Raw genomic sequence first — 26,240 nt, forward strand, 5'->3', positions numbered from 1 at the left:
CAATCCTCCGACACCATCCCCGTTTCTAATGACATTTGAAATATTTCTGTCAGAGCCCTATGAAGGGAAGTGCGCACCATGAAGGGAATCACTTGTGCTATAGTCATAGTACAGGTTGAGTACCCCTTATCCGGAAATCTCCAAAATCCAAATTTTTTTTTTGACTATATGGTGTCACAAATGAAAAATTCCACAAGATGTCCAGGTCTCTCTGCATCACAGACAGTTCTGAGATATGACCAGAAAATTAAGAAAAACACTGCATAAAGTGAAAAATGAAGATCTTGATTGAGAAAGAGAGGCAGAATAAAGGGTGTAAAGGTAGAAGGGCTAAAGTGCGTGTACTTCAATGCAAGAAGCATCAGGAACAAAGGTGATGAACTGAGAGCTTGGATACATACATGGAATTATGATGTAGTGGCCATTACAGAGACTTGGCTGGCACCAGGGCAGGAATGGATTCTCAATATTCCTGGATTTCAGTGCTTTAAAAGGGATAGAGAGGGGGGAAAAGGGGAGACGTGACATTACTGGTCAAGGTAACTACCGGTATTACAGCTACAGAAAGGGTGGGTAATGTAGCAGGATCCTCTTTTGAGTCAGTATGGGTGGACGTCAGGAACAGGAAGGGAGCAGTTACTCTATTGGGAGTATTCTATAGGCCCCCTGGTAGCAGCAGAGATACCGAGGAGCAGATTGGGAGGCAGATTTTGGAAAGGTGCAGAAATAACAGGGTTGTTATCATGGGTGACTTTAACTTCCCTAATATTGATTGTCACGTGATTAGTTCCAATGGTTTAGACGGGGCAGAGTCTGTTAGTGTGTCCAGGACGGATTCCTGTCACAGTATGTTGACAAGCTGACTGGGGGAATGCCATACCAGATCTAGGATTAGGTAACGAACTGGGTCAGGTCACAGATCTCTCAGTGGGTGAGCATCTGGGGGACAGTGATCACTGCTCCCTGACCTTTAGCATTATCATGGAAAAGGATAGAATTAGAGAGGACAGGAAAAAGTTTAATTGGGGAAGGGCAACTTATGAGGCTATAAGGCTAGAACTTGTGGGTGTGAATTGGGATGATGTTTTTGCAGGGAAATATACTATGGACATGTGGTTGATGTTTAGGGATAAATTTGTCCCGGTGAGGAAGATAAAGAATGGTAGGGTGAAGGAACCATGGGTGACAAGCAAGATGGAAAATCTAGTCAGAAGAAGGCAGCATACATGAGGTTTAGGAAGCAAGGATCAGATGTGTCAATTGAGGAATATAGGGTAGCAAGAAAGGAGCTTAAGAAGGGGCTGAGGAGAGCACGAACGGGCATGAGAAGGCCTTGGCGAGTAGGCTAAAGGAAAACCCCAAGGCATTCTTCAGTTATATGAAGAACAAGAGGATGACAGGAGTGAAGGTAGGACCGATTAGAGATAAAGGTGGGAAGATGTGTCTGGAGGCTGTGGAAATGAGCGTGGTTCTCAATGACTACTTCTCTGGCTAGGATCTTTATGTCCTTGTTGTCCATGGGAATGATACCGGAGGTTTGGAGGGAGGCGAATGTTGTCCCCTTGTTCAAAAAAGGTAGTAGGGATAGTCCAGGTAATTATAAACCAGTGAGCCTTACGTCTGTGGTGGGAAAGCTGTTGGAAAAGATTCTTAGAGATAGGATCTATGGACATTTAGAGAATCATGTTCTGATCAGGGACAGTCAGCATGGCTTTGTGAAGGGCAGATTGTGTCTAACAAGCCTGATAGAGTTCTTTGAAGAGGTGACCAGGCATATAGATGAAGGTGGTGCAGTGGATGTGATCTACATGGATTTTAGTAAGGCATTTGATAAAGTTCCATATGGTACGCTTATTCAGAAAGTCAGAAGGCATGGGATCCAGGGAAGTTTGACCAGGTGGATTCAGAATTGGCTTGCCTGCAGAAAGCAGAGGGTCATGGTGGAGGGAGTACATTTGGATTGGAGGGTTGTGACTAGTGGTGTCCCACAAGGATCGGTTCTGGGACCTCTACTTTTCGTGATTTTTATTAGCGACCTGGATGTTGGGGTAGAAAGGTGGGTTGGCAAGTTTGCAGATGACACAAAGGTTGGTGGTGTTGTAGATAGTGTAGTGGATTGTCGAAGATTGCAGAGAGACATTGATAGGATGCAGAACTGGGCTGAAAAGTGACAAATGAAGTTCAACCCAGAGAAGTGTGAGGTGGTACACTTTGGAAAGACAAATTCCAAGGCAGAGTACAAAGTAAATGGTAGGATACTTGGTAGTGTGTTGGAGCAGAGGGATCTGGGGGTACATGTCCACAGATCTTTGAAAGTTACCTCACAGGTAGATAGGGTAGTTAAGAAAGCTTATGGGGTGTTAGCCTTCATAAGTCGAGGGATAGTGTTTAAGAATCCCGAGTAGTGATGCAGCTCTATAAAACTGGTTAGGTCACACTTGGAGTACTGTGTCCAGTTCTGGTTGCATCACTATAGGAAGGATGTGGAAGCATTGGGAAGGGTACAGAGGAGATTTACCAGGATGCTGCCTGGTTTAGAGAGCATGGATCATGATCAGAGATTAAGGGAGCTAGGGCTTTACTCTTTGGAGAGAAGGAGAATGAGAGGAGACATGATAGAGGTGTACAAGATATTAAGAGGAATAGAGAGTGGAGAGCCAGCGCCTCTTCCCCAGGGCACCACTGCTCAGTACAAAAGGACATGGCTTTAAGGTAAGGGGAGGGAAGTTCAAGGGGGATATTAGAGGAAGGTTTTTTACTCAGAGAGTGGTTGGTGTGTAGAATGCACAGCCTGAGTCAGTGGTGGAGGCAGATAGACTAGTGAAGTTTAAGAGACTACTAGACAGGCATATAGAGGAATTTAAGGTGGGGGGGGGGTTATATGGGACGCAGAGTTTAAGGGTCGGCACAACATTGTGGGCCAAATGGCCTGTACTGTGCTGTAATATTCTATGTTCTATGTTGATCATCACATCTACCTGCACCTGGTCCATTTCATCCATGTACCTATCCAAGCTCATCTTAAATGTTATAATTGAACCCACGTCTACCACTATAGCTGCTGCTTGTGTTTCACACCTGCCCCACCTTCTGTGTGAAGAAGTTTCTCCTCAGATTGCCCTTAAATATTTCATCTTTCACCATAAACCTATGACCTCTAGTTCTCTTCTCACCCAGTCTGAGTGGTAAAAGCTGGTGTGTATTCATCCTAACTGTAACCCTCCTAATTTTGAAGATCCCCCCCCCCCGCCACCGTTCTCTTGAACTCCAGGGAATTAAGTTCTAACCTGTTTAGTCTTTTGCTATAATTTAAGTCCTAAAGTCCTGCCAACATCCTTATAAAGGTATATGGAGGAATTTAAGGTGGGGGGGTTATATGGGAGGCAGGGTTTGAAGGTCGGCACAACATTGTGGGCCAAAGAGCCTGTAATGTGCTGTACTATTCTATGTTCTATGTTCTAAATTTCTTTAATGTAGCCATCCTTTGCTTCATCTGAAACTTGCATTGATCATGATGGCAAACTGGTTCCGTGTTAGTAAGCTAAAGGGTCGTGAACCATTTGCTAATTCCGCTGGGGGAGTCAATCATTCGGGATTGATTTTGCATAAGCTTGCTCCTTAAACTGGCAATCTGCTGCTCAGCATTCCTCATTCAGTGTGACAGTATCAATGTCAAAGCTTCCAACTGATCAGACTGTCATAGCAGAGTGGTATTCGGATCTGTCCCAACAGGATTGTCTATGAAGGTCCAGACATTCCAGATCCCTATCTTCATGTTGAGCCGTGGAAGGTGCTGATCTTTTAAAATGAGGTAGGCATTGCAGCCTTCATAGATCAAGGTTGCAATCACAGGTGCCACTTGGCAAGTGCAAATTCACTGGCATCTATGGGCTAGGGTACATACTCCTTGCCCATTGCTTCCCTCCTTACTTCACATCCGGCCCCCAGCTCCTGAGCCCTGTTACTGGGCCCCTTCCTTCATCCACACAGCACTGCATGTTTCTGGCTCCAGCTCTGCTTGTGTGCTGGGCTCAAAGAGAAATACGGTCATACAGCACCGAAGCATGTCCATCGATCCTCCAGGTCCATGCCTAGCTATTCGTACTAATCCCATTAACCAACACTTATGGAGTGGTAGTCGCCTCTCTTTTAACCCGGGGTAGCTGCTGTACACCAGCTACCACACGGGATTCACAGAGCAAAGTCTCTAAGGAACCTCAAGTTACAATATAGCAGAATAAGGTGAAGCTTCTTCATGTCTCTCCCTTATTATGATCAGCCCCTTATTTGAAGACTGTAACTTAGATTCTGGATACATATAGAACATGGAGCAAAACTGAAAAGGAATAGGTCCTTCAGCCCACATTGTCTGCACCAAACACAATGTTGAATTATACTAAGCACTCCTGCCTTTACGTGCACCATATCCCTCTGTTCTCTGCATATTGATGTGCCTATCAAATGCCATTATCATATCCAGGCACCCACTGGCTTCTGTGTAAAGAAAACCTGCCCGCACATCTCATTTAAGTGTTCCTCTCACATTAAATGCAAATCTTCAGGATCATGTGACATTTCCCCCAAGGAGAGAAATTTTGTCTACCCTGAGTATGTCTCTTATAGTTGCATATACTGCCATCAGGTCTCCCTTTGGCTTCTGCTGCTCCAGAGGAAGTAACCCAAGTTTGTCCAACCTCTCCTTATAGCTCATACTCTCTAATCGAGGCAGAATCCTGATAATTATCCTTTACACCCTTTCTAAAGTCCTTCCTGTAATGGGGTGACCAGAATTTCACACAATACTCCCAACTGTGATCTAACCAAAATTTTATCCTGGTGCAACGTGTCTTCCTTACTCTTGTATTTAAAGCCCTGACCAATGAAGGCAGGCATTCTTTACTACCCTATGTACCTACGTGGCTGCTTTTGGGGAGCTGTGGACTTGGACCCTAAGATCACTCTATACCAGGGGTCTCAGTCTGGGGTCCACGGAACTCTTGCTTAATGGTATTGGTCCATGGTTAAAAAAGTAAGGGAACCCCTGTCCTTTTAGGCTCCTGCCATTAACTGTAGACTTTTCCCCTTGCCCTTTGCACTTGCTCAGTGTAATTTCATCTTATCATTTCTCTGCCTATATTCTGTATTTTACTGTATCCTGCGACAACCCTCTCAACTCTTCACAATTCCACTGCAAACATTCTTACTGACATGCTAACACACCCATCTATATTTTCATCCAAGTTATTAAAACAGTGGCCATTTAATTAGGTAAAGGAATGGGATCCACTGTAGTCTACTGCTCCTGTTTCATTATCAGGGTGTTTTTGCCCACAGAACTGCTGCTCATGGATATTTTTTGCTTACCGCACCATGCTCTATAAATTCTAGAGAGTGTTGTGAAAATCCCAGGAGATCAGTAGTTTCAGATATACTCAAACCACCCTGTCTGGCACCAACTATCATTCTACAGTCAAAGTCACTTAGATCACATTTCTTCCTCATTCTGATGTATGGTCTGAACAGCAACCGAACCTCCTCCTCCTCTTCTTCTTCTACTTCCGGCAGTTTAGACGCATCTAGGCACATTACTGCCCTCTGCAGGATGTGCAATTAATTACAAAATTTCAAGAAACTCAAATTCTCAAATATAAACTGGTCGCACGTAGAAACAGAATAATAAACTTGTCAGTCAGATGGTGGTTCTCTTGGTGGCCAAACAAATATTTAATAGAAAAACAAAATACATTTAAGTTAGACGGCCTCTTGAACAATATTTTTCTTTCAATTTTGTATCGACTACAACTCAGCAAAACATACTGAACTTTCTCTGGACTACCACAATCACATAATCCAGTTGAACCGAACCGAATGCTTTTATGCATTGAGATGCTGCCACATGATTGGCTGATAGATGTTTGCATTAATGAGCAGGTGTATCTAATAAAGTGGCCACTGAGTGTATAAATCACAAACAACAGAGGCCCCAGGAATACCACTGGTCACGGACATCCAGCTGGAATAGCATCCCTCCACTGGTACCCTCAGTCCTCAGACATTGAGGAGCATTAACGCTACATCTACCATGTCAAGCCACTTCGGAATTGTATCCATTCAGTAGCCTTGTCTCTCACATCTGAAAGGTGGAGGATGTGCCAGGAATCTTCTGAAGTATCCTATAAGGATGACAAATCAGATTGCTACAACTACAGAGGGTCTCTTTCTGATTCAGGAAAAGCCATTGCAAGGAGATGACTATTAAATGTAACCTGAAAGACATCATCCTCCATTCTGTATTTTTCATATGCGTGAACTCATAACAGTTGCAGCCTGACTGATGGGGACCCGCTTTTCAGCACTGTAGCCCTATTTGGCCCAGGCCTTGACTGTCAGCAGCCCTTTTGACCGGACAGGGCATCTCAGGCAAGTCTGATGCTGACACCCCAAGGCTGTCACACTTTCATGGAAGCCAAGAGAATGGTTAATAAGAAATGAAACTCTCTCAGCTTGAGTCAGGTGCGTTGTCCCAACTTTTACAGGGGCAGTGGTTAGTTAACACAAGTATAACTGAGTTCATTCAGTCTTACTGGTTATAGGGACTGCAAGCTATTAATTAGCACATCACACTACTAAATGAAGGAATGGGGCCATTTTTTGTTATCAGGACAGGAAAAATAAGATTGAGCTGTGATGGCACCGAGTCATGAATCACATTGGCTTGGAAAATCCCAAGATCATGTCTGGATTTGTTTTTTTAAATTATGCTCTTATAACTAAAGAGAACCCATTCATTCCTTTATTTAACAGTATCATAGAACATTACAGCTCAGTATAGGCTAGTTGGTCCTCAGTGTTGTGCCAACCTTATCAGAATCAGTTTTAATATTACTGACATGTTGTGAAATTTGTTTTTTCAGCAGCAGGTTAATTTAAAAATAAATATTTAAAAATATTTTAAAATAATAAAATACATGCAAAAGTTTGGGCACCCCGGTCAAAATTTCTGTTACTATGAATAGCTAAGCGAGTAAAAGATGACCTGATTTCCAAAAGGCATAAAGTTAAAGATGACACCTTTCTTTAATATTTTAAGCAATATTATTTTTTTATTTCCATCTTTTATAGTTTCAAAATAACAAAAAAGGAAAAGGGCCTGAAGCAAAAGTTTGGGTACCCTGCATGGTCAGTACTTAGTAACACCCCCTTTGGCAAGTATCACAGCTTCTCAACACTTTCTGTAGCCAGCTAAGAGTCTTTCAATTCTTGTTTGGGGGATTTTCGCCCATTCTTCCTTGCAAAAGGCTTCTAGTTCTGTGAGATTCTTGGGCCGTCTTGCATGCACTGCTCTTTTGAGGTCTATCCACAGATTTTCGATGATGTTTAGGTCGGGGACTGTGAGGGCCATGGCAAAACCTTCAGCTTGTGCCTTTTGAGGTAGTCCATTGTGGATGTTGAGGTGTGCTTAGGATCATTATCCTGTTGTAGAAGCCATTCTCTTTTCATCTTCAGCTTTTTTTTTTATACAGATGGTGTGATGTTTGCTTCCAGAATTTACTGGTATTTAATTGAATTCATTCTTTCCTCTTACCAGTGAAATGTTCCCTGTGCCACTGGCTGCAACACAAGCCCAAAGCATGATCGATCCACCCCCGTGCTTAACAGTTGGAGAGGTGTTTCTTACATGAAATTCTGCACCCTTATTTCTCCAAACATACCTTTGCTCATTGCGGCCAAAAAGTTCTATTTTAACTTCATCAGTCCACATGACTTGTTTCTAAAATGCATCAGGCTTGTTTAGATGTTCCTTTGCAAACTTCTGACGCTGAATTTTGTGGTGAGGATGCAGGAAAGATTTTCTTCTGATGACTCTTCCATGAAGGTCATATTTGTGCAGGTGTCACTGCACAGTAGAACAGTGCACCACCACTCCAGGGTCTGCTAAATCTTCCTGAAGGTCTTTTGCAATCAAACAGGGGTATTGATTTGCCTTTCTAGCAATCCTACAAGCAGTTCTCTTGGAAAGTTTTTGTGTTCTTCCAGACCTCAACTTGACCTCCACCATTCCTGATAACGGCCATTTCTTAATTACATTACAAACTGAGGAAATGGCTACCTGAAAATGTTTTTCTATCTTCCTATAGCCTTCTCCTGCTTTGTGGGCATCATTTATTTTAATTTTCAGAGTGCTAAGCAGCTGCTTAGAGGAGCCCATGGCTGCTGATTGTTGGGACAAGGTTTGAGGAGTCGGTATTTATAAAGCTTTGAAATTTGCATCACCGGGCCTTTCCTAATGATGACTGTGAACAAGCCATAGCCCTAACAAGCTAATTAAGGTCTAAGACCTTGGTAAAAGTTCTCTAAGAGCTCAAATCTCTTGGGGTGCCCAAACTTTTGCATGGTGCTCCTTTCCTTTTTTTCCACTCTAAAATTGTACAAAACAAAAATAATACACTAATCTTGCTTAAAATGCAGAAAAGAATGTTTTATCTTTAACTATATGACTTTTGGAGATAAGCTTATCTTCTACTCACTTAACTATTCACAGTAACAGAAATTTTGACCGGGGTGCCCAAACCTTTGCACGTTACTGTATAAATTACAATAAGAAATATATTAAATAAATAGTGCAAAAAGTGAGCAAAAATAGTGAGGTAGAGTTCACTGTCCATTCAGAAATCTGATGGTGGAGCGGTAGAAGCTGTTCCTAAAACATTGAGTGTGTGTCTTTGGGCTCCCGAGCCACCTCACTGTTAGCAAAGAGAAGTCATGCAAAAAGCAAAAGAGAAATTGAGGTGGTCAACATGGATTCAATCTGATGGTGGAGAGAAAGAAACTGCTCCTAGAATGCTGATTGCGTGTCTTCAGGCTTCTGTACCATCTCCTTGATGGCAGAAGAGGGGATATCCTGGGTGCTGAGGGTCCTTATTGATGAATGCTGCTTTTTTGAGACATCACCTTTTGAAGATGTCCTTGATATTGGGGAGGCCAGTGCTCATGATGGAGATGGCTGAGTTTGAAACCCTCTGCAGTTATTTCCTATCGTATGCAGTGGCCCCTTCATACCAGACACTGATGCAACCAGTTTTAACCTATTCCAGCCCTCTAACCTATTTTTAATCTATTCCTTGATCGATCTACCCCTTCCTTCCTACATAGCCCTCCATTTTTCTGTCTTCCATATGCCTATCTAAGAGTTTTTACATGTCCCTAGTGTATCCACTAGCAATCCCACTACCACTCTTGGTAGGCTAATTAGAAATTAATAACTAAAATATTGATTAGTAGCTTGCAATCCCTATAACCAGAATGAATGAATGCTTATTCACAATTTTAGATTCTTCCACAAATACTGTATTGTACAAACGTCTTGGGTACCCATATATAGCGAGGGTTTTTATATCATTTCCTGCATGGGTTAATTTTAATTTGATTTGAAGCACATGATAGAAAGACAACCATCTCCATTCTGTCTTTATTAGCCCTTGTAAAAGCACTTTATTAGGTACAGGAGAGGAACCTGGTGTGGTATTCTGCTGCTGTAGCCCATCCACTCCATGGTTCAACGTGTTGTATTCAGAGATGCTCTTCTGCACATCACTGTTGTAACGTGTCATTATTTGAGTTACTGTCACTTTCCTGTCAGCTTGAACCAGCCTGGCCATTCTCCACTGATCTCTCTCATTAGCAAGGCGTTTTTGCCCACAAAATTGCCATTCACTGGATATTTTAATGGTTTTTGCACTATTCTCTGTAAACTCTGAAGACTGTTGTGCATGAAAATCTGAGGAGGTCAGCAGTTTCTGAGATACTCAAACCACCCCATCTGGCACCAACAATCATTTTATGATCAATGTCACTTAGATCACAATTCTTTCCTATTATGATGTTTGGTCTGAACCTCTTGAACATGTCTGAATGCTTTTATGCATTGAGGTTCTGCAGATAATTGGCTATTTAGATACATGCATTAATGAGCAAGTGTGCAGGTGTACCTAATAAAGTGGCTACTGAGTGTAGATCTGTGGGTGGTGCAGTGATTAGAGCTGCTGTGTCACAGCTTCGGTGACCCCATTCTCAGCTGATTACTCTGTGGAACTTGCATATTCTCAAGTGGCTTCCTGTGCTACAACACTGATGTGTCATTGGGAAATGACCTGATGCAAGACAGTAAAAGCAATTCCTCAGTCTCAGTGCTGGGGATTTACAGCAAGCAGAAGCACCCATATAATCCAATAAATGAAAAGGTGTTTGATGGCTCTGGGACTGTACACACTGGGGTTTAGAAGAATTGGGGGGGTGGGGAGAGAAATGTCATTGAAACCTGTCAATTATGTGGAGAGGATGTTTCCTGTAGTTAGGCAGTCCAGGACCAGCCTCAGATTTCAAGGATGTCCCTTTAGAACAGAGTTGAGGAATTTCTTCAGTGGTGAATCTGTGGAATTCATTGGCACAGATGGCTGTGGAGGCCAAGTCATTGTGTATATTTAAAGTGAGGATTGATAGGGTCTTGATTGGTCAGTGCATCATAGGTTATAGGGAGAAGGCAAGAGTATGAGGTTGAGAGGAATCATAAATCTGCCATGATGGAGCAGACTCAATGGGCTGACTGGTTTAATTATGCTTTTATGTGTTATGGATCGTTTATTTACCTCTATAGACACTACCTGACCTGCTGAATTCCTCCAGCATTTTGTGTGCATTGCTCAAGATTTCCAGCATTTGTGTATCCTGTGTGCAGGCCTCTCGCAACTCTGCTTTAGAAAGCACTGCATCTGAGGAACCTTGCTATTCAGTAAACTGATAGGTTTGATAGGGCAGGTGTGGAAGTTCAGGGCCTGAGCCACGAGAGACTGCAGATGCTGGGGCCTGGAGCCAAAAGCGTGATGCTATGGAAACTCGGCTGTATACGTGGAAGCATAGGGATAATTGTTATTTCCGGCCGAGCCCCTTCATCGGGATTGAGAGTGCCAAAGGGAGGGAGCCAAAGAGGTGAGGGAGGGGTAAGGCAGGAGGGTGTGATGGCCCAGTGCAGCTAGGAGGGGTTTAAACGTGACACGCCTCAAATTAAATAGGTAGTACACTGCCAGCATTTTTCAGTGGGATCTGGGTAGTTCAATTTACCCCTTGCATTGTTGCTATGTGAGCTGGAGCATTTACAGCATTTCATATTTTCAGCATTCACGTCTTGCTACTATTGTAACACAGTAGCTTAGCGTTCAGCACAATCGCTTTACAGTGCCAGCCAGCATGGATCAAGGTTCAATTTCTGCTGCTGTCTGTAAGGAGATTGTATGTTCTGTCTGACTGTGTGGACTTCCTGGTGCTCCCATGTACGGTTAGGGTTAGTGAATTGTGGGCATGCTACTTTGGTGCTGGAGTATGGTGACGCTGCAGGCTGCCCCAGCATGACCCTTGGAATGTGTTAGTCGTTGATGCAAAGTGATGCATTTGATTGTTTTTGTGTATATGGCAAATAAAGCTAATCTCTCCTTAAGCACTCATTATTTAGCAAAGTCAAGTGCAGGAATATTGAATTGCACTATTTATTTTGTATTGCATCTTGTAGTAATTTTTGTCTTGTACTGTATTGCTGCCACAAAGCAACAAATTTCATGATGCACATCAGTGAGAGTAATTCTGATTCTGAAGAATGGGTCTCACATGTGGGATGGGCACTTAGCTGAGTTGCCTGCTTGCCCCTGTGAAATTATTCCATTGAAGACTAATGGAAATATGAGAACATCGGAAAGAGAGAAAAAACCATCTGCAGAAGTAGGACAATTTGCATTTATATAACATAATGCCTATTTTGGGGTTAGAGGCCTCTCACCACACGTGGGTGGATGTATGGGAAGGGGAAGGGGCTTGTGTTGTTCTGCTGAACATTGTGGCAATTCTGTGTTGGAGCTGGAATGTGTAGTGACATTTTTGTGGGCTGTCCCAGCGCATCCTTGAGTGTGTTGGTTGTTAACACAGACAATGCACTTCACTGTATGTTTCAAGGTACATGTGATAAATAAATCTGAATCCTTAATACCATGTGGAAGCAATATCAATAAACTGTTAGTGCTCAGCTACATCTGGTGACTGATAATAAATCATCATTTGCATGATTTCCGCATGCTAGAAGTTTGGTTATCCAGCATAGACTGGACACATGGATATTTTGGTTAGCTATTTGTTAAGCATGGGTACTCCCTCAGCTCTGATCCTACAGCCTGGGTATTTTGAGAAATGATGAATAAATGACCTTGCATGGTATGTTGAGAACTTTGAACTTTCACTTTCAAGCTCATGCATAATCTGTCCTGATTGGGTCTCAATACCCTCCTCTGTAACTGGATCTCGGACTTCTTGACAGAGAGATCTCAGACGTCCATTTTGGAGGCAACATGTCTAGCTCCTTCACGCTGAACAGCAGCGCTCTTCAGAGCTGCATCCTCAGTCCACGGCTGACGCATGGCTCTACTGCTATATTCAGCTCTAAGCCACATCATTAAGTTTGCAAATGATACAACAGTGGATGGTCTCATCAGCAGCAATGATGAGTTTTCATACAGAAAGGAGGCGGAGCGGCTTGTGGACTTTGACAAGTCGCAGTAGTTAGAGCTGAGAATCTAGCCAGCCAATGGCATGGCCAGCAATGGCTTAGTAAAGAAAACCAGTGAAGCTGTTAATTAATGCAAGGCTTTCACATTGTTCTTGGCAGGTTGGAGATATACTGCCGAGAGCTGACCCAGCGGTACAAAAACATTTGGGTCATTTCAGGCCCTCTGACTCTACCAACAACAGGAGCTGATGGAAAGAAAACCGTTACCTATCAGGTGAGATAAGTCAAGAGAATCTCTTGTTACGTATTCAGGCAACAATAATTATAGATGAGTTAGACGAAGGGTTTTTATAACAAATAACACGTTTATTAAACACTGATAACAAACCCCCTTCAAAAGTAAACAAACCCAAACAATGATCCGAGCTCAGCTGCTCAAACAGTCCTTAATAGCGTTGCAGTCCCAAACAGTCTTTAAAGCGGTATTGAAAAGAACTCAGTTCTCTAAAGCGATATGCCGACAGTTCAAAACCTCACGGTACTTTTAAAAGGAGAGACTTTTTTAAAGCGATGTAAATTCTCTTCCACGTCGATGTCCTTCGATTCCCAGCGTCGAACTCCCACGTCGAATTTTATTAAATATAACAGCTTAAAGTGACTGACCTTCCTTCCACAATATTCTCAATCTCCCGCTTTTTCCAGCGGAGACTATCGTGAGAATAGTAAACGAAATCCTTCCGAATGAGGATCACACAAGGTCGAAGTCAATCCATCGAAAATCGATTTTTCTCGATCTCCATTTTCCAAACTTTACTCTCCCTTAGCAAAGAAACCGTTGGCTCTGACCTTTTAAACTTTAGGCATTATATAAAACTTCATTTTTAACTAAACTGCGTCATCACATTAAATCACACAGTGATATGAAGTCATCTTGGCAAATCCAGCCACGAACTGCCCCACCTGACAGGGTGGGTCTCCCTTTTATACCCTGTAGAAAAAACCTGTCACATGACCTCTACTGGCGGGAAAATGACATCACTCCACCATTACAAAACCATTACCTCATGTCCAGTATAACTTCAACCCCAGTCACGTGACAAGGGTACCACCGTCACGTGTCACGGGTACGTAACACCTCCCTCCAAAAAAACATTTTTGGTCTGACAAGAACAAAAATTTTTAACAATTACTTACAAAAAAAAAACAAATGTATAAATCATATAACATACACAATATACAATACAGTAGGAGTGTTACAATAAAAAAAAACCACTCCAAAAAAAAACATTGTACATTCAACATCGAGATAGACAATCAGCAACCACATTATCTTTACCTTTAATATGAGTTATCACAATATTGTACTCTTGTAACATCAAACTCCAATTTAACAATCTTCTGTTTTTGTTTTTCATCTTACTCAGAAAAACTAACGGATTATGATCAGTGTAAACAATAAGTGGTTTTTGAGTTGTACCAACATATACCTCAAAATATTCCAAAGCTAAAACAAGAGATAACAATTCTTTCTCTATTGTTGAATAGTTTCTTTGATGCTTATTAAATTTCTTAGAAAAGTAAGCTACTGGATGATCAACCTCATCACCCTCATTCCTTTGCATCAATACTGCTCCCGCAGCTTCATCACTAGCATCCACAGCTAATGAAAAAGGTTTTTCAAAGTCAGGTGCCTTAAGCACAGGTTGTTCACATATCATTGTTTTCAATTTTTCAAATGCTTCCTGACAAAACACTGTCCACACAAACTTCACATTCTTCTGCAGAAGGTTAGTTAATGGAAGGGCAACATTAGCAAAATTCTTACAAAATTTTCGATAATATCCTACCATTCCCAAAAACCTTCTGAGAGTTTTTTTTCCCGACGGAGTGGGAATTTCTAAAATTGCCTGAACTTTTGCCTGAACAGGAGCTACCTTACCTTGACCTACAACATAACCAAGGTAAGTCACAGTAGCATGTCCAAATTCACTCTTGGCTAAATTAATAGTCAAGTTAGCTTTTGAAAGCTTTTCAAACAATTTCTCCACCGCAATAATGTGTGCTTCCCAAGTATCATTTCCTGTCACTAAATCATCAATATAAGCATCAGTATCTTTCAAACCCTGAATCACAGAATTAATCATCCTCTGAAAAGTACCTGGGGCATTCTTCATCCCAAATGGAAGAACATTATACTCATATAACCCAGATGGAGTTACAAATGCAGAAATCTCTCTACCTCTGTCCGTTAATGGAACACACCAATACCCTTTCAATAAATCAATCTTTGTAAGGAACTTTGCTTTCCCAACTTTATCTATACAATCATCTACTCTAGGAATTGGATAGGCATCTGTCTTCGTTACAGCATTCACCTTCCTATAGTCCGTACAAAACCTAATACTACCATCAGGTTTTGGCACCATAACACATGGCGAACTCCAATTCGAGTTAGAATGTCTAATAATATCATTCTCTAACATGTATTCAATTTCCTTCTCAGCAAGTTCACATTTTTCCATGTTCATCCTATATGGATGTTTAATAGGTTTGGCATCTCCAACATCTACATCATGTGAAGCTACAGTAGTCCTTCTCGGAACATCTGGAAACAAATCCTTATACTTAAAAATCAATTCCTTCATCTGTTGTTTCTGCTCTAACTGTAAATGTGCTAATTTCTCATCCATATTTTCCAAAATAGTCGAATTAGGTAACCTAACAGAAACAATGTTAGATTTAGAATGAAAGTCAGATGAATCATCTATCATGTTCCCAGTTAAATCCAACTCATTCTCACTAACCACAACAGTCACAGTATCAGTTTGTTTCTCAAAATATGGTTTAATCATATTTATGTGGCAAAGTTGTGTTGACCTTCTACGATCTGGAGTTTTTATTACGTAATCCACATCATTAACTCTAGACACAATTTCATAAGGTCCATGAAATCTAGCTTGTAAAGGATTTGTCTGCACTGGGAAAAGAACCAACACCTTATCTCCAGGCTTAAACATCCTCATCCTAGCTTCCTTATCATACCAAGTTTTCATTTTCTCCTGAGCCAACTTTAAATTTTCCTTGGCTAAGCTACAAGCTCTATGTAACCTGTCCTTAAATTTCAAAACATAGTCCAACAAATTAGTATGCACTTCCTTACTAATCCACTGTTCCTTCAATAAAGCTAAAGGTCCTCTAACTCTATGCCCAAACACAAGTTCAAATGGACTAAAACCTAAAGATTCCTGTACCGATTCCCTTACTGCAAATAAAAGTAAGCTTATACTCTCATCCCAGTCACCTTCATTCTCCACACAATATGTCCTAATCATATTCTTGAGAGTAGAATGAAACCTCTCCAAAGCACCTTGCGATTCTGGATGGTATGCAGACGAAGTAATTTGCTTAGCTCCCAATTTATAAACTATCTGTTGAAACAATCCAGACATAAAATTACTACCTTGATCAGTTTGTATTTCCTTAGGCAATCCAAAATAAGTAAAGAATTTTATAAGAGCCTTCGTCACAGTTTTAGCTTTTATATTCCTAAGTGGTACTGCCTCTGGAAACCTAGACAAAGTACACATGATAGTCAACAAATACTGATAACCAGTTTTTGTCTTTGGTAATGGACCAACACAATCTACAATAACTTTAGAAAACGGTTCACCGAATGTTGGAATAGGTTGTAATGGAGCTACTGGTGTAACCTGATTTGGCTTACCCACAATTTGACAAGTATGGCACGTCTTACAAAACATCGCCACATCTTTTCTTAAACCAGGCCAGTAAAAATGTTTTAAAATCTTGTCCACAGTTTTCCTTACCCCTTGATGTCCACCTAAAGGCACACTATGAGCTAAAGTCAAAATCTCATTCCGATAAACTTTAGGAACAACTACCTGATAAACAACATTCCATTCCTCACTTGCAGGAATTGTAGGCGACCTCCACTTCCTCATCAACACTCCTTTTTCCAAATAATATCCTACTGACACCTTCTCAATTTCACTACCTAGTAAAGCTTGTTCCCTTAATTTTATAATCTCAGGATCTCTATTCTGCTCTGCTATCATCTCCTTCCGAGACAGAGATAAATCTTCATAGTCAGACTTACTCCCAGAACCTTGTTCAAACAACGAAGGTAAGAAAGTCTCTGACACATCCTCAAAACTCAAATCCTGAGTTGAACAGTCATGAGTAACAACCTCATTCTGCACATCAATTTTTTTAGCCATAGCTCTAGTCACAACACAAGAAAAATCTGTGTTAGAATTTACCTCTGGTTCCTCTGATTCCATTGTCAAATGCACTTCAGGAAAAACTTGTCCACCTGCCAAGTCATTACCTAACAATAAAGAAATACCCTTCACAGGTAAGCTATGCTGTAATCCTACCTTAACAAATCCTGTAACTAACCCTGACTTTAAATTTACTTCATGTAAATGTACAGGCATAAAATCACTTCCAACACCTCTTATGTAATTTACCTCACCAGTATCACTCTCTTCATTAAACTTCAACACACTATCTAACATCAGTGATTGAGAAGCTCCAGTATCCCTAAGAATTTTTATTGGCACCAGAGTAGATCCTTCTTTCAAGGATACAAACCCTTCAGTTATAAAATGATCATATCCCTTTCTAACTTTGTCAGACTCTAACAAATCCTCATTTGTGTTTACCAAACCCTGTAACTTTACAGGTGCTTTAGTATGTTGCACACAAGCATCCGGAACTGCTTCCTTCTCTTTCTTTTTCAATTTGAAACAGTTAGCTATTACATGGCCAGGCTTCTTACAATAGTTACAAATAAGACCAAACTGTCTTTCCTTCACAGGTTTTCCTTCCTCCTTACCTCTCTCATTAACCTCTAATTTAATTTCTGATTTACCTTGAGTCTCCATATTATTTTTCCTCTTAAAAATTCTACCCTGAGGAAATTTATTCTTATGGATTAAAACATACTCATCAGCTAATCTAGCACAGTCCTGCAATTTATCAGTATCCCTCTCATTTAAGTAGGTCCTTACTTCAACAGGAATGCTTCTTTTAAATTCCTCCATCAAAATCAGCTCTCTCAATGTCTCATAGTCCTCATTTACATTTTTAGAAGAAACCCATCTCTCAAAACACATAGCTTTATCATAGGCAAATTCCACATAAGTCTTTTCCACAGACTTTTTCAAACTCCTGAATCTTTCCCTATACGCTTCTGGGACCAATTCATACGATTTGAGAATATTTTCTTTCACAATATCATAATCTAATGCTTGCGCAGCAGTTAAAGCTGTGTAAACGTGTTGTGCCTTGCCTTTGATTACACTCTGTAATAACACTGACCATTTATCTTTCGGCCACTCTGACATCCGAGCAATAGTTTCAAAATGTTGAAAATATCTCTCCACTTCTGTTTCACTAAATGGAGGGACCAATTTAATTTCTTGGCTAGCAACAAACGGTTTTTTAGAATCAGCAGACTGTTCTACAGACCTTAATTTCTCCATTGCATATTCAAAATCTCTCTGCTTTTGCTCAGCTTCCAATTTACACCTTTCTAACATCATTTGTTCGATTTGCAACTGCATCTCCAGATTACTTATTGGAAACGATTCTAAAATCGATTCTTCAAAATGACCCGAAGCCACATAGTGAGACGCGATTTTTCTCTGTATTACAGCTTTTGATGTAGTTGGCAAAATCCCTTTAAGATGCAACCGATTAGCAAGTTCAGAGACTTCAGTTTTTTTCGCCTTCGCTAACAAATCCGCGACTGGCGAATCCAGAAACTCATCAATATTCATCGTTGCCTAATACCACTCACAAGCCAATCAAACAAAAAAAAAATCGAGCAATCCCCGTTACCAAAACACCGATTCAAAATTCAAAAAGCTTATTAAACTCAAACAATTCAATTCCGGACGTAGCCCCCATATTTAAGTTACGTATTCAGGCAACAATAATTATAGATGAGTTAGACGAAGGGTTTTTATAACAAATAACACGTTTATTAAACACTGATAACAAACCCCCTTCAAAAGTAAACAAACCCAAACAATGATCCGAGCTCAGCTGCTCAAACAGTCCTTAATAGCGTTGCAGTCCCAAACAGTCTTTAAAGCGGTATTGAAAAGAACTCAGTTCTCTAAAGCGATATGCCGACAGTTCAAAACCTCACGGTACTTTTAAAAGGAGAGACTTTTTTAAAGCGATGTAAATTCTCTTCCACGTCGATGTCCTTCGATTCCCAGCGTCGAACTCCCACGTCGAATTTTATTAAATATAACAGCTTAAAGTGACTGACCTTCCTTCCACAATATTCTCAATCTCCCGCTTTTTCCAGCGGAGACTATCGTGAGAATAGTAAACGAAATCCTTCCGAATGAGGATCACACAAGGTCGAAGTCAATCCATCGAAAATCGATTTTTCTCGATCTCCATTTTCCAAACTTTACTCTCCCTTAGCAAAGAAACCGTTGGCTCTGACCTTTTAAACTTTAGGCATTATATAAAACTTCATTTTTAACTAAACTGCGTCATCACATTAAATCACACAGTGATATGAAGTCATCTTGGCAAATCCAGCCACGAACTGCCCCACCTGACAGGGTGGGTCTCCCTTTTATACCCTGTAGAAAAAACCTGTCACATGACCTCTACTGGCGGGAAAATGACATCACTCCACCATTACAAAACCATTACCTCATGTCCAGTATAACTTCAACCCCAGTCACGTGACAAGGGTACCACCGTCACGTGTCACGGGTACGTAACACTCTGTATAACAGCTTTGTGAATATTTTCCTCACTACCACTCAGAAAACAGAGAAGTCACCCCTTCTGAGAGATAAATAGTCTTAGAAAAAGTGAAATGTGTATCATTAGAGACCAGAGCCTTGAGCAGTAATTCAATTTAGGGTAGGGTTTAGAGGCACTATTGAAGCCATAAAGAGAATGAAAGCAGCCTGATATTGTCAGAGATATTGAACTAAAATACATTGAAACCTCTTCCAGATTTATTTATTTATTTAGAAATTAGAGCAGAACAGGCCCCTCCAGCTCAACGAGACGTGATGCCAGGCCACCCACCTATTTAGCCCTAGCCAGATAGTTATGTCTTGTGCCATTCTCAGATTGTTTCAACAAATTACTTCTTCTTTGCTTTTTATTTGCCTTGTTACGGTCTACACTGCTTCTCAAGCAGGATTGTCCTTTTTGAGATTTTCTGCACCTGTTCTTTTGTCAGGCACTTGCTCATTTCACTTTCAATTAACTGATGAATAATTTTCCCCTCTGCACATGTTAAGCTAATTGGCCTGGAATTATCCATATTCGCTAGTTTTTCCTCACAGATGACTACATTATTGGCCACTTTCCAATCATCGAACATAAGTGCACATTCATCAGAGCCTAAAACGATTATTTTAAAGCCCAAGTCACTTCTGACCACAGGATCCATCACTGCATCATTTTGTATTCTATCTTAAATTAATTATTTATGATTTTCCTTTTCAACCAATGCTTCTTGTTTGTCTCACACTTGGTTCTGGTTAGGTTCCGCATTTGTACCCAGATGTCTGGGTTGGTGATGGACAATGTTTCCTCTTTTTCTACAGCTGTGCTCTGGGCAGGAAATTTTTACACGGCCTGAAATCTGCGTGGCACTTTATATTTTGTTACATGCATACTATGAAAATGTAAAAATTACTTTCTTTTGATTTTATTTATTAATTGAAGGGTATAATGAAATACAGTACAACAAAGAATCTTTCACATTTCGTAAAGCTTTTCTTGTCTGTCTTTATCACAAATCTATAAACAGTGCAAACGCTATATATTGTTTATAAGCACGTTCTGGATTAATTTTGTATGCAGTTGAAAGATATGGGCCACGATTTATTAACAATTAGCTACCAACTTCCATTCTGTTTTTACTGTTACAATTCGTAATATTGTTGTAACTGACAATATAAATACAGAGAAGTTTTAAAATGTTTCAATGTAAAGGTTGTAGTGTGTTCATTATTTATAAAATTTATGGGTTATATTCATTAACATTGATTATAAGGTATTTCACAATTATGTTAACATAGATTTCAGAATTATATTAACGCTATAAAAGAAAATTCCTGCTGCACATCAACAAAGGTTACGTGTACGGGAGCATTGCAGTTAACTGCATGGATCTGCACCCGTACAGCTTAGAGGGAAGAATAATGTTGGGTGGGTTCATGGGACCGTACAGCACAGTATAGTCCATTTGGCCTGCAATATTGTGCTGACCTGTTAACCTACTCCAAGAACAGTCTAACGCTTCCCTCCCACATAGCCCTCCAATTTGTTTTCATCCATGTACCTATCTACGGGCCTCTTAAATGTCCCTAATGTATCTGCCTTTCCCAACACACAGGCAGGGCATTCCAAATACTTACCACCTCTGTGTAAATAAAAAAATCACCCCTATATTTTCTTCCACTCAGCTTTAAAAGCATGGTTATTGATACAGTCGTCCCTCGGTATCCGTGAGGAATTGGTTCCAGAACCCCCCACGGATACTCAAATCCCTTATATAAAATGGCGTCGTATTTGCATATAACCTACGCACATCCTCCCGTATACTTTAAATCATCTCTAGATTACTTATAATACCTAATACAATGTAAATGCTATGTAAGTAGTTGTTATACTGTATTGTTTAGGGAATAATGACAAGAAAAAAAAGTCTGTACATGTTCAGTACAGATGCAACTATCATAGCTGTTCTGGGAACGCTGGTGCTGCCTCGGCATCAGCTGATGCTGATTCTCCTGTAATCTTTAAGTTCTTGAGGCTGTAGCGCTTTACATAGCTAGCCAGCCATCCCTTACTAGCATTAAACTGCTTCCTCTCGCTCACAACTCAAGTAGCGATCAAACGAGATACAAGGCAAACAATGCTCAAACAACGAGTGCTGGAGAGAGACAGAGAATCTGTGGAATGGTGAGAGGCTACAGCAGGGTATGCCTGCACATCACTTCATTTGTGTGGATTCAGTGTAGTGCTCGGCACACGGCTAATTCAAGTTTTGCTTTTTGGAACTTACTGGAATTTTTTTTCCGGAATATTTTCGATCCGCGGTTGGTTGAATCCGCTGATGTGGAACCCACGGATACGGAGGGCTGACTATTAGCCATTGGCACTTTGGGGGAAAAAGACACTGACTGTCCCCTCTATCTGTACCTCTTATAATCTTATACAGTGGCATGCAGAAGTTTGGGCACCCCGGTCAAAATTCCTGTTACTGTGAATAGTTAAGTGAGTAGAAGATGAACTGATCTCCAAAAGTCATAGAGTTAAAGATGAAACATCCTTTTCAAAGATTAAACATTTTAAGCAAGATTATTATATTATTTTTGTTTTGTACAATTTTAGAGTGGAAAAAAAGGAGCACCATGCAAAAGTTTGGGCACCTCAAGAGATTTGAGCTCTCATAACTTTTACCAACGTCTCAGACATTAATTAGCTTGTTAGGGCTATGGCTTGTTCACAGTCATCGTTAGGAAAGGCCAGGTGATGCAAATTTCAAAGCTTTATAAATACCCTGACTCCTCAAACTTTGTCCCAACAATCAGCAGCCATGGGCTCCTCTAAGCAGCTGCCTAGCACTCTGAAAATTAAAATAAATGATGCCCACAAAGCTGAGAAGGCTATAAGAAGATAGAAAAGCGTTTTCAGGTAGCCATTTCCTTAGTTCATAGTGTAATTAAGAAATGGCAGTTAACAGGAAAGGTGGAGGTCAAGTTGAGGTCTGGAAGAACAAGAAAACTTTCCAAGAGAACTGCTTGTAGGATTGCTAGAAAGGCAAATCAATACCCCTGTTTGATTGCAAAAGACCTTCAGGAAGATTTAGCAGACCCTGGAGTGGTGGTGCACTGTTCTACTGTGCAGTGACACCTGCACAAATATGACCTTCATGGAAGAGTCATCAGAAGAAAATCTTTCCTGCATCCTCACCACAAAATTCAGCGTCAGAAGTTTGCAAAGGAACATCTAAATAAGCCTGATACATTTTAGAAACTAATTATGTGGACTGATGAAGTTAAAATAGAACTTTTTGGCTGCAATGAGCAAAGGTATGTTTTGAGAAAAAAGGGTGCAGAGTTTCATGAAAAGAACACCTCTCCAACTGTTAAGTACAGGGGTGCATCGATCATGCTTTAGGCTTGTGTTGCAACCAGTGGCACAGGGAACATTTCACAGGTAGAGGGAAGAACAAATTCAATTAAATACCAGCAAATTCTGGAAGCAAACATCACACCGTCTGTTTAAAAAAAAGCTGAAAATGAAAAGAGGATGGCTTCTACAACAGGATAATGATCCTAAACACATCTCAAAATCCATAATGGACTACCTCAAGAGGTGCAAGCTGAAGGTTTTGCCATGGCCCTCACAGTCCCCTAAACATCATCGAAAATCTGTGGATAGACCTCAAAAGAGCAGTGCATGCAAGACGTCCCAAGAATCTCACAGAATTAGAAGCCTTTTGCAAGGAAGAATGGGTAAAAATGCCCCAAACAAGAATTGAAAGACTCTTAGCTGGCTACAGAAAGTGTTTACAAGCTGTGATACTTGCCAAAAGGGGTGTTATTAAGTACTGACCATGCAGGGTGCCCAAACTTTTGCTTTGGGCCCTTTTCCTTTTTTGTTATTTTGAAACTAAAAGATGGAAATAAAAAAAGTAATCTTGCTTAAAATATTAAAGAAATGTGTCATCTTTAACTTTATGCCTTTTGGAAATCAGGTCATCTTTTACTTGTTTAGCTATTCACAGTAACAGAAATTTTGACCAGGGGTGCCCAAACTTTTGCATGCCACTGTATACCTTGATCAAATCGACTCTCATTCTCCTTTGCTCTAAAGAGAATAGCCCATGCTTGCTAAGACATGTTCTCTAATCCAGGCTATGTGCTGGTAAATCTCCTCTCCGCCCTCTCTAATGCTTCCAAATCCTTCCTATAAGGAGATGGCCAGATTTCAAGTGTGGTTTAACCAGAGTCTTATAGATCTGCAACATTACATCACAGCTCTTGAACTCAATTCCTTAACTAATGAAGGGCATCACACATATGCCTTCTTAATCACCATATCAATTTTGAGGGATCTATGATCGTGGATCACAAAATCCCTCTGTTCCTCCACATTGCTAAGAATCCTATCATTAACCTTGTACTGTGCCTTCAAGTTCGACCTTCTGAAGTGTGTCACTTCACACTTTTTCAGATTAAACTGTCTGTCACTTCTCAGCTCAGCTCTGCATCCTGACTATGCCCCTATGTAACCTATGACAACCTTCTACACTGTCCACAACACGATCAAATTTTGTGTCATCTGCAAACTTACTAACCCACTCTTCCGTTTCCTTATCCAGGTCATTTATAAAAATCACAATAAGCAAGTGTCCCCGAACAGATCCCTTTGGAACACCACTAGTTACCGGCTAGCCAATTTTGAATCCACTCTGCCAAGTTTCCATAGATCCCATGTCTCATGGATTTCAGGATGAGCCTTCCATGGGGAACCTTGTCAAACACTTTGCGTAAAAACAATGAATACCACATCTGCTGCTCTATCTTCATCAATTTGTTTTGTCACTTCCTCGCAAAAATCACTCAGGCTCATGAACCTGACTGCCCCTCATAAAGCCATGCTGACTATTCCTAAAAAAACTATTCAAATTCCACAGTGGCAACTGCGGAATATACACAAAAATTTTTTTAATATTCTATTTAAGATATGGAGGCCAGCATTAGATGAGCTGTCCATAGATGCCCTTAAGAAGGTAGTGGTGGTGGTGGGCTGCCTTCTTAATTACAGTCTTTAAGGTGTGGGTATATCCATAGTGCTGTAAGGCAGTGGTCCCCAACCACCGGGCCACGGACCAGTCAGCAGCTGACTCGTATCGTTTCATACCACCAAATCATATCGTTTCCTCGTGGCCCAGTAGCACATGCTTCGTGGCCCGGTGGGTAAGGGACAGGGCTTCAGGATTTTTGTTTATTGAGATACAGCACAGAATAGGCCCTTCCTGCCACGTTGCCCAGCAATCACCCGATTTAATCCTAGCCTAATCGTGGGACAATTTACAATGACCATTTAATCTAACAGCTGGTTAAGTCTTTGGACTGTGGCAGGAAGCGAGAGTACCTGGAGGAAACCCACATGGTCAAGGGAAGAACACACTAACGATTTGCAGGCAGCGCAGGGAAATGAGCCTGCATCACCTGTAATGTAAAGCATTGTGTTAACCACTATGCTACTGTGCCACCCTGGACTTTGGCCCAGTGACGGTGAAGGGACAGTGTTACACAATCAGTGGCCACTTTATTAGGAGTGGAACCTAGTGCAGTCTCCTGCTGCTGTACCCCATCCAGTTCACAATTCAACGTATTGTGCATTCAGAAATGTTCTTCTGCCCACCGCTGATGTAACATGTATTTGAGTTACTGTCATCTTCCTGTTAGCATGAACCAGTCTGGCCATTCTCCTCTGAACTCTCTCATTAACAGTGTGATTTCACCCACAGAACTGCCACTCACTGGATTTTATTTTTGTTTTCCACACCATTCTCTGTAAACTCTAGAGACCATTGTGCATGAAAATCCCAGGAGATCAGCAGTTTCTGAGATGCTCTAACCCATTGAGCTATTATTTCAAGGTCTAAGTCACTTAGATTACATTTCTTCCCCATTCTGATGTTTGATCTGAATAACAACTGAATCTCTTGACCATGTTCACAATTCAAAGTAAATTTTATCATCAAAGTACATCTTTGTTGCCATATACATAACCTTGAGATTCATTTTCTTGTGGGCACACTTAACAATCAGTAGAATAATAACTATAACAGAATCAACCTAGGGCGCCTAACTAGGGCATTCAACTAGACTGCAGAGTTGAAGACAACAAATTGTGCAAGTACGAGAGGAAACAATAATAGTAAATAAATAAGCAATAAATATCCAGAACATGAAACAAAGAGTCCTTGAAAGCGAGCCCATTGGTTGTAGGAACATTTCTACGATGGAGCAAGTGAAGTTGAGTGATGTTACCCTCTTTGGTTCAAGAGCCTGATGGTTGAGGAGTAATAACTGTTCCTGAACTTGGTGGTGTGAGTCCTGAGGCTCTTGTACCTTCTTTCTGAGAAGAGAGCATGTCCTGGGTAGTGGGGTCCCTGATGATGGATGCTGTTTTCCTGTGACAGCGTTTCATGTAAATGTGCTCTATGGTGGGAGGGCTTTACCCATGATGGACTAGGCTTTATCTATTACTTTTTGAAGGATTTTCCGTTCAAGAGCCTTGGTGTTTCCGTACCAGGCTCTGATGCAGACAGTCAGTGTACTCTCCACTACACATCTACAGAAGTTTGTCAAAGTTTTAGATGTCACGCCAAATCTCTGCAAACTCATAATGAAGTAGAGGTGCTGCTGTGCTTTCTTTGTAATTGCATTTACATGCTGGGCCCATGATAGATCCTCTGGAAAAAAAAACACCTAGGAATTTAAAATAGCAAACTCTTTCCACCTCTGATTCTCCAATAAGGACTGGCTGATGGACCTTAGGTTTCCTTCGCCTGCAGTCTATAATCCACTCCTTGGTCTTGCTGTAGGGTCTTGCAGCTTCCGTACCCCAGTGATGCAGCCAGACAGATTCTCTC

At 40.9% G+C, this 26,240-nt stretch overlaps 1 protein-coding gene across 1 annotated transcript in view; it reads left to right on the forward strand.

Moving 5' to 3' along the window:
* LOC140732391 (nuclease EXOG, mitochondrial-like) overlaps positions 1 to 26,240 on the forward strand; it is a 75,216-nt gene that overhangs the window by 21,067 nt on the left and 27,909 nt on the right. The window contains exon 5 of the mRNA XM_073054974.1: positions 12,707 to 12,821. Coding sequence (XP_072911075.1) covers positions 12,707 to 12,821 — 115 coding nt within the window. The remainder of the gene's footprint in view (positions 1 to 12,706; positions 12,822 to 26,240) is intronic.

This window comes from Hemitrygon akajei, chromosome 8 (genome assembly GCF_048418815.1).
Source record: "Hemitrygon akajei chromosome 8, sHemAka1.3, whole genome shotgun sequence".
In the NCBI taxonomy this organism is placed as follows: Eukaryota; Metazoa; Chordata; class Chondrichthyes; order Myliobatiformes; family Dasyatidae; genus Hemitrygon; species Hemitrygon akajei.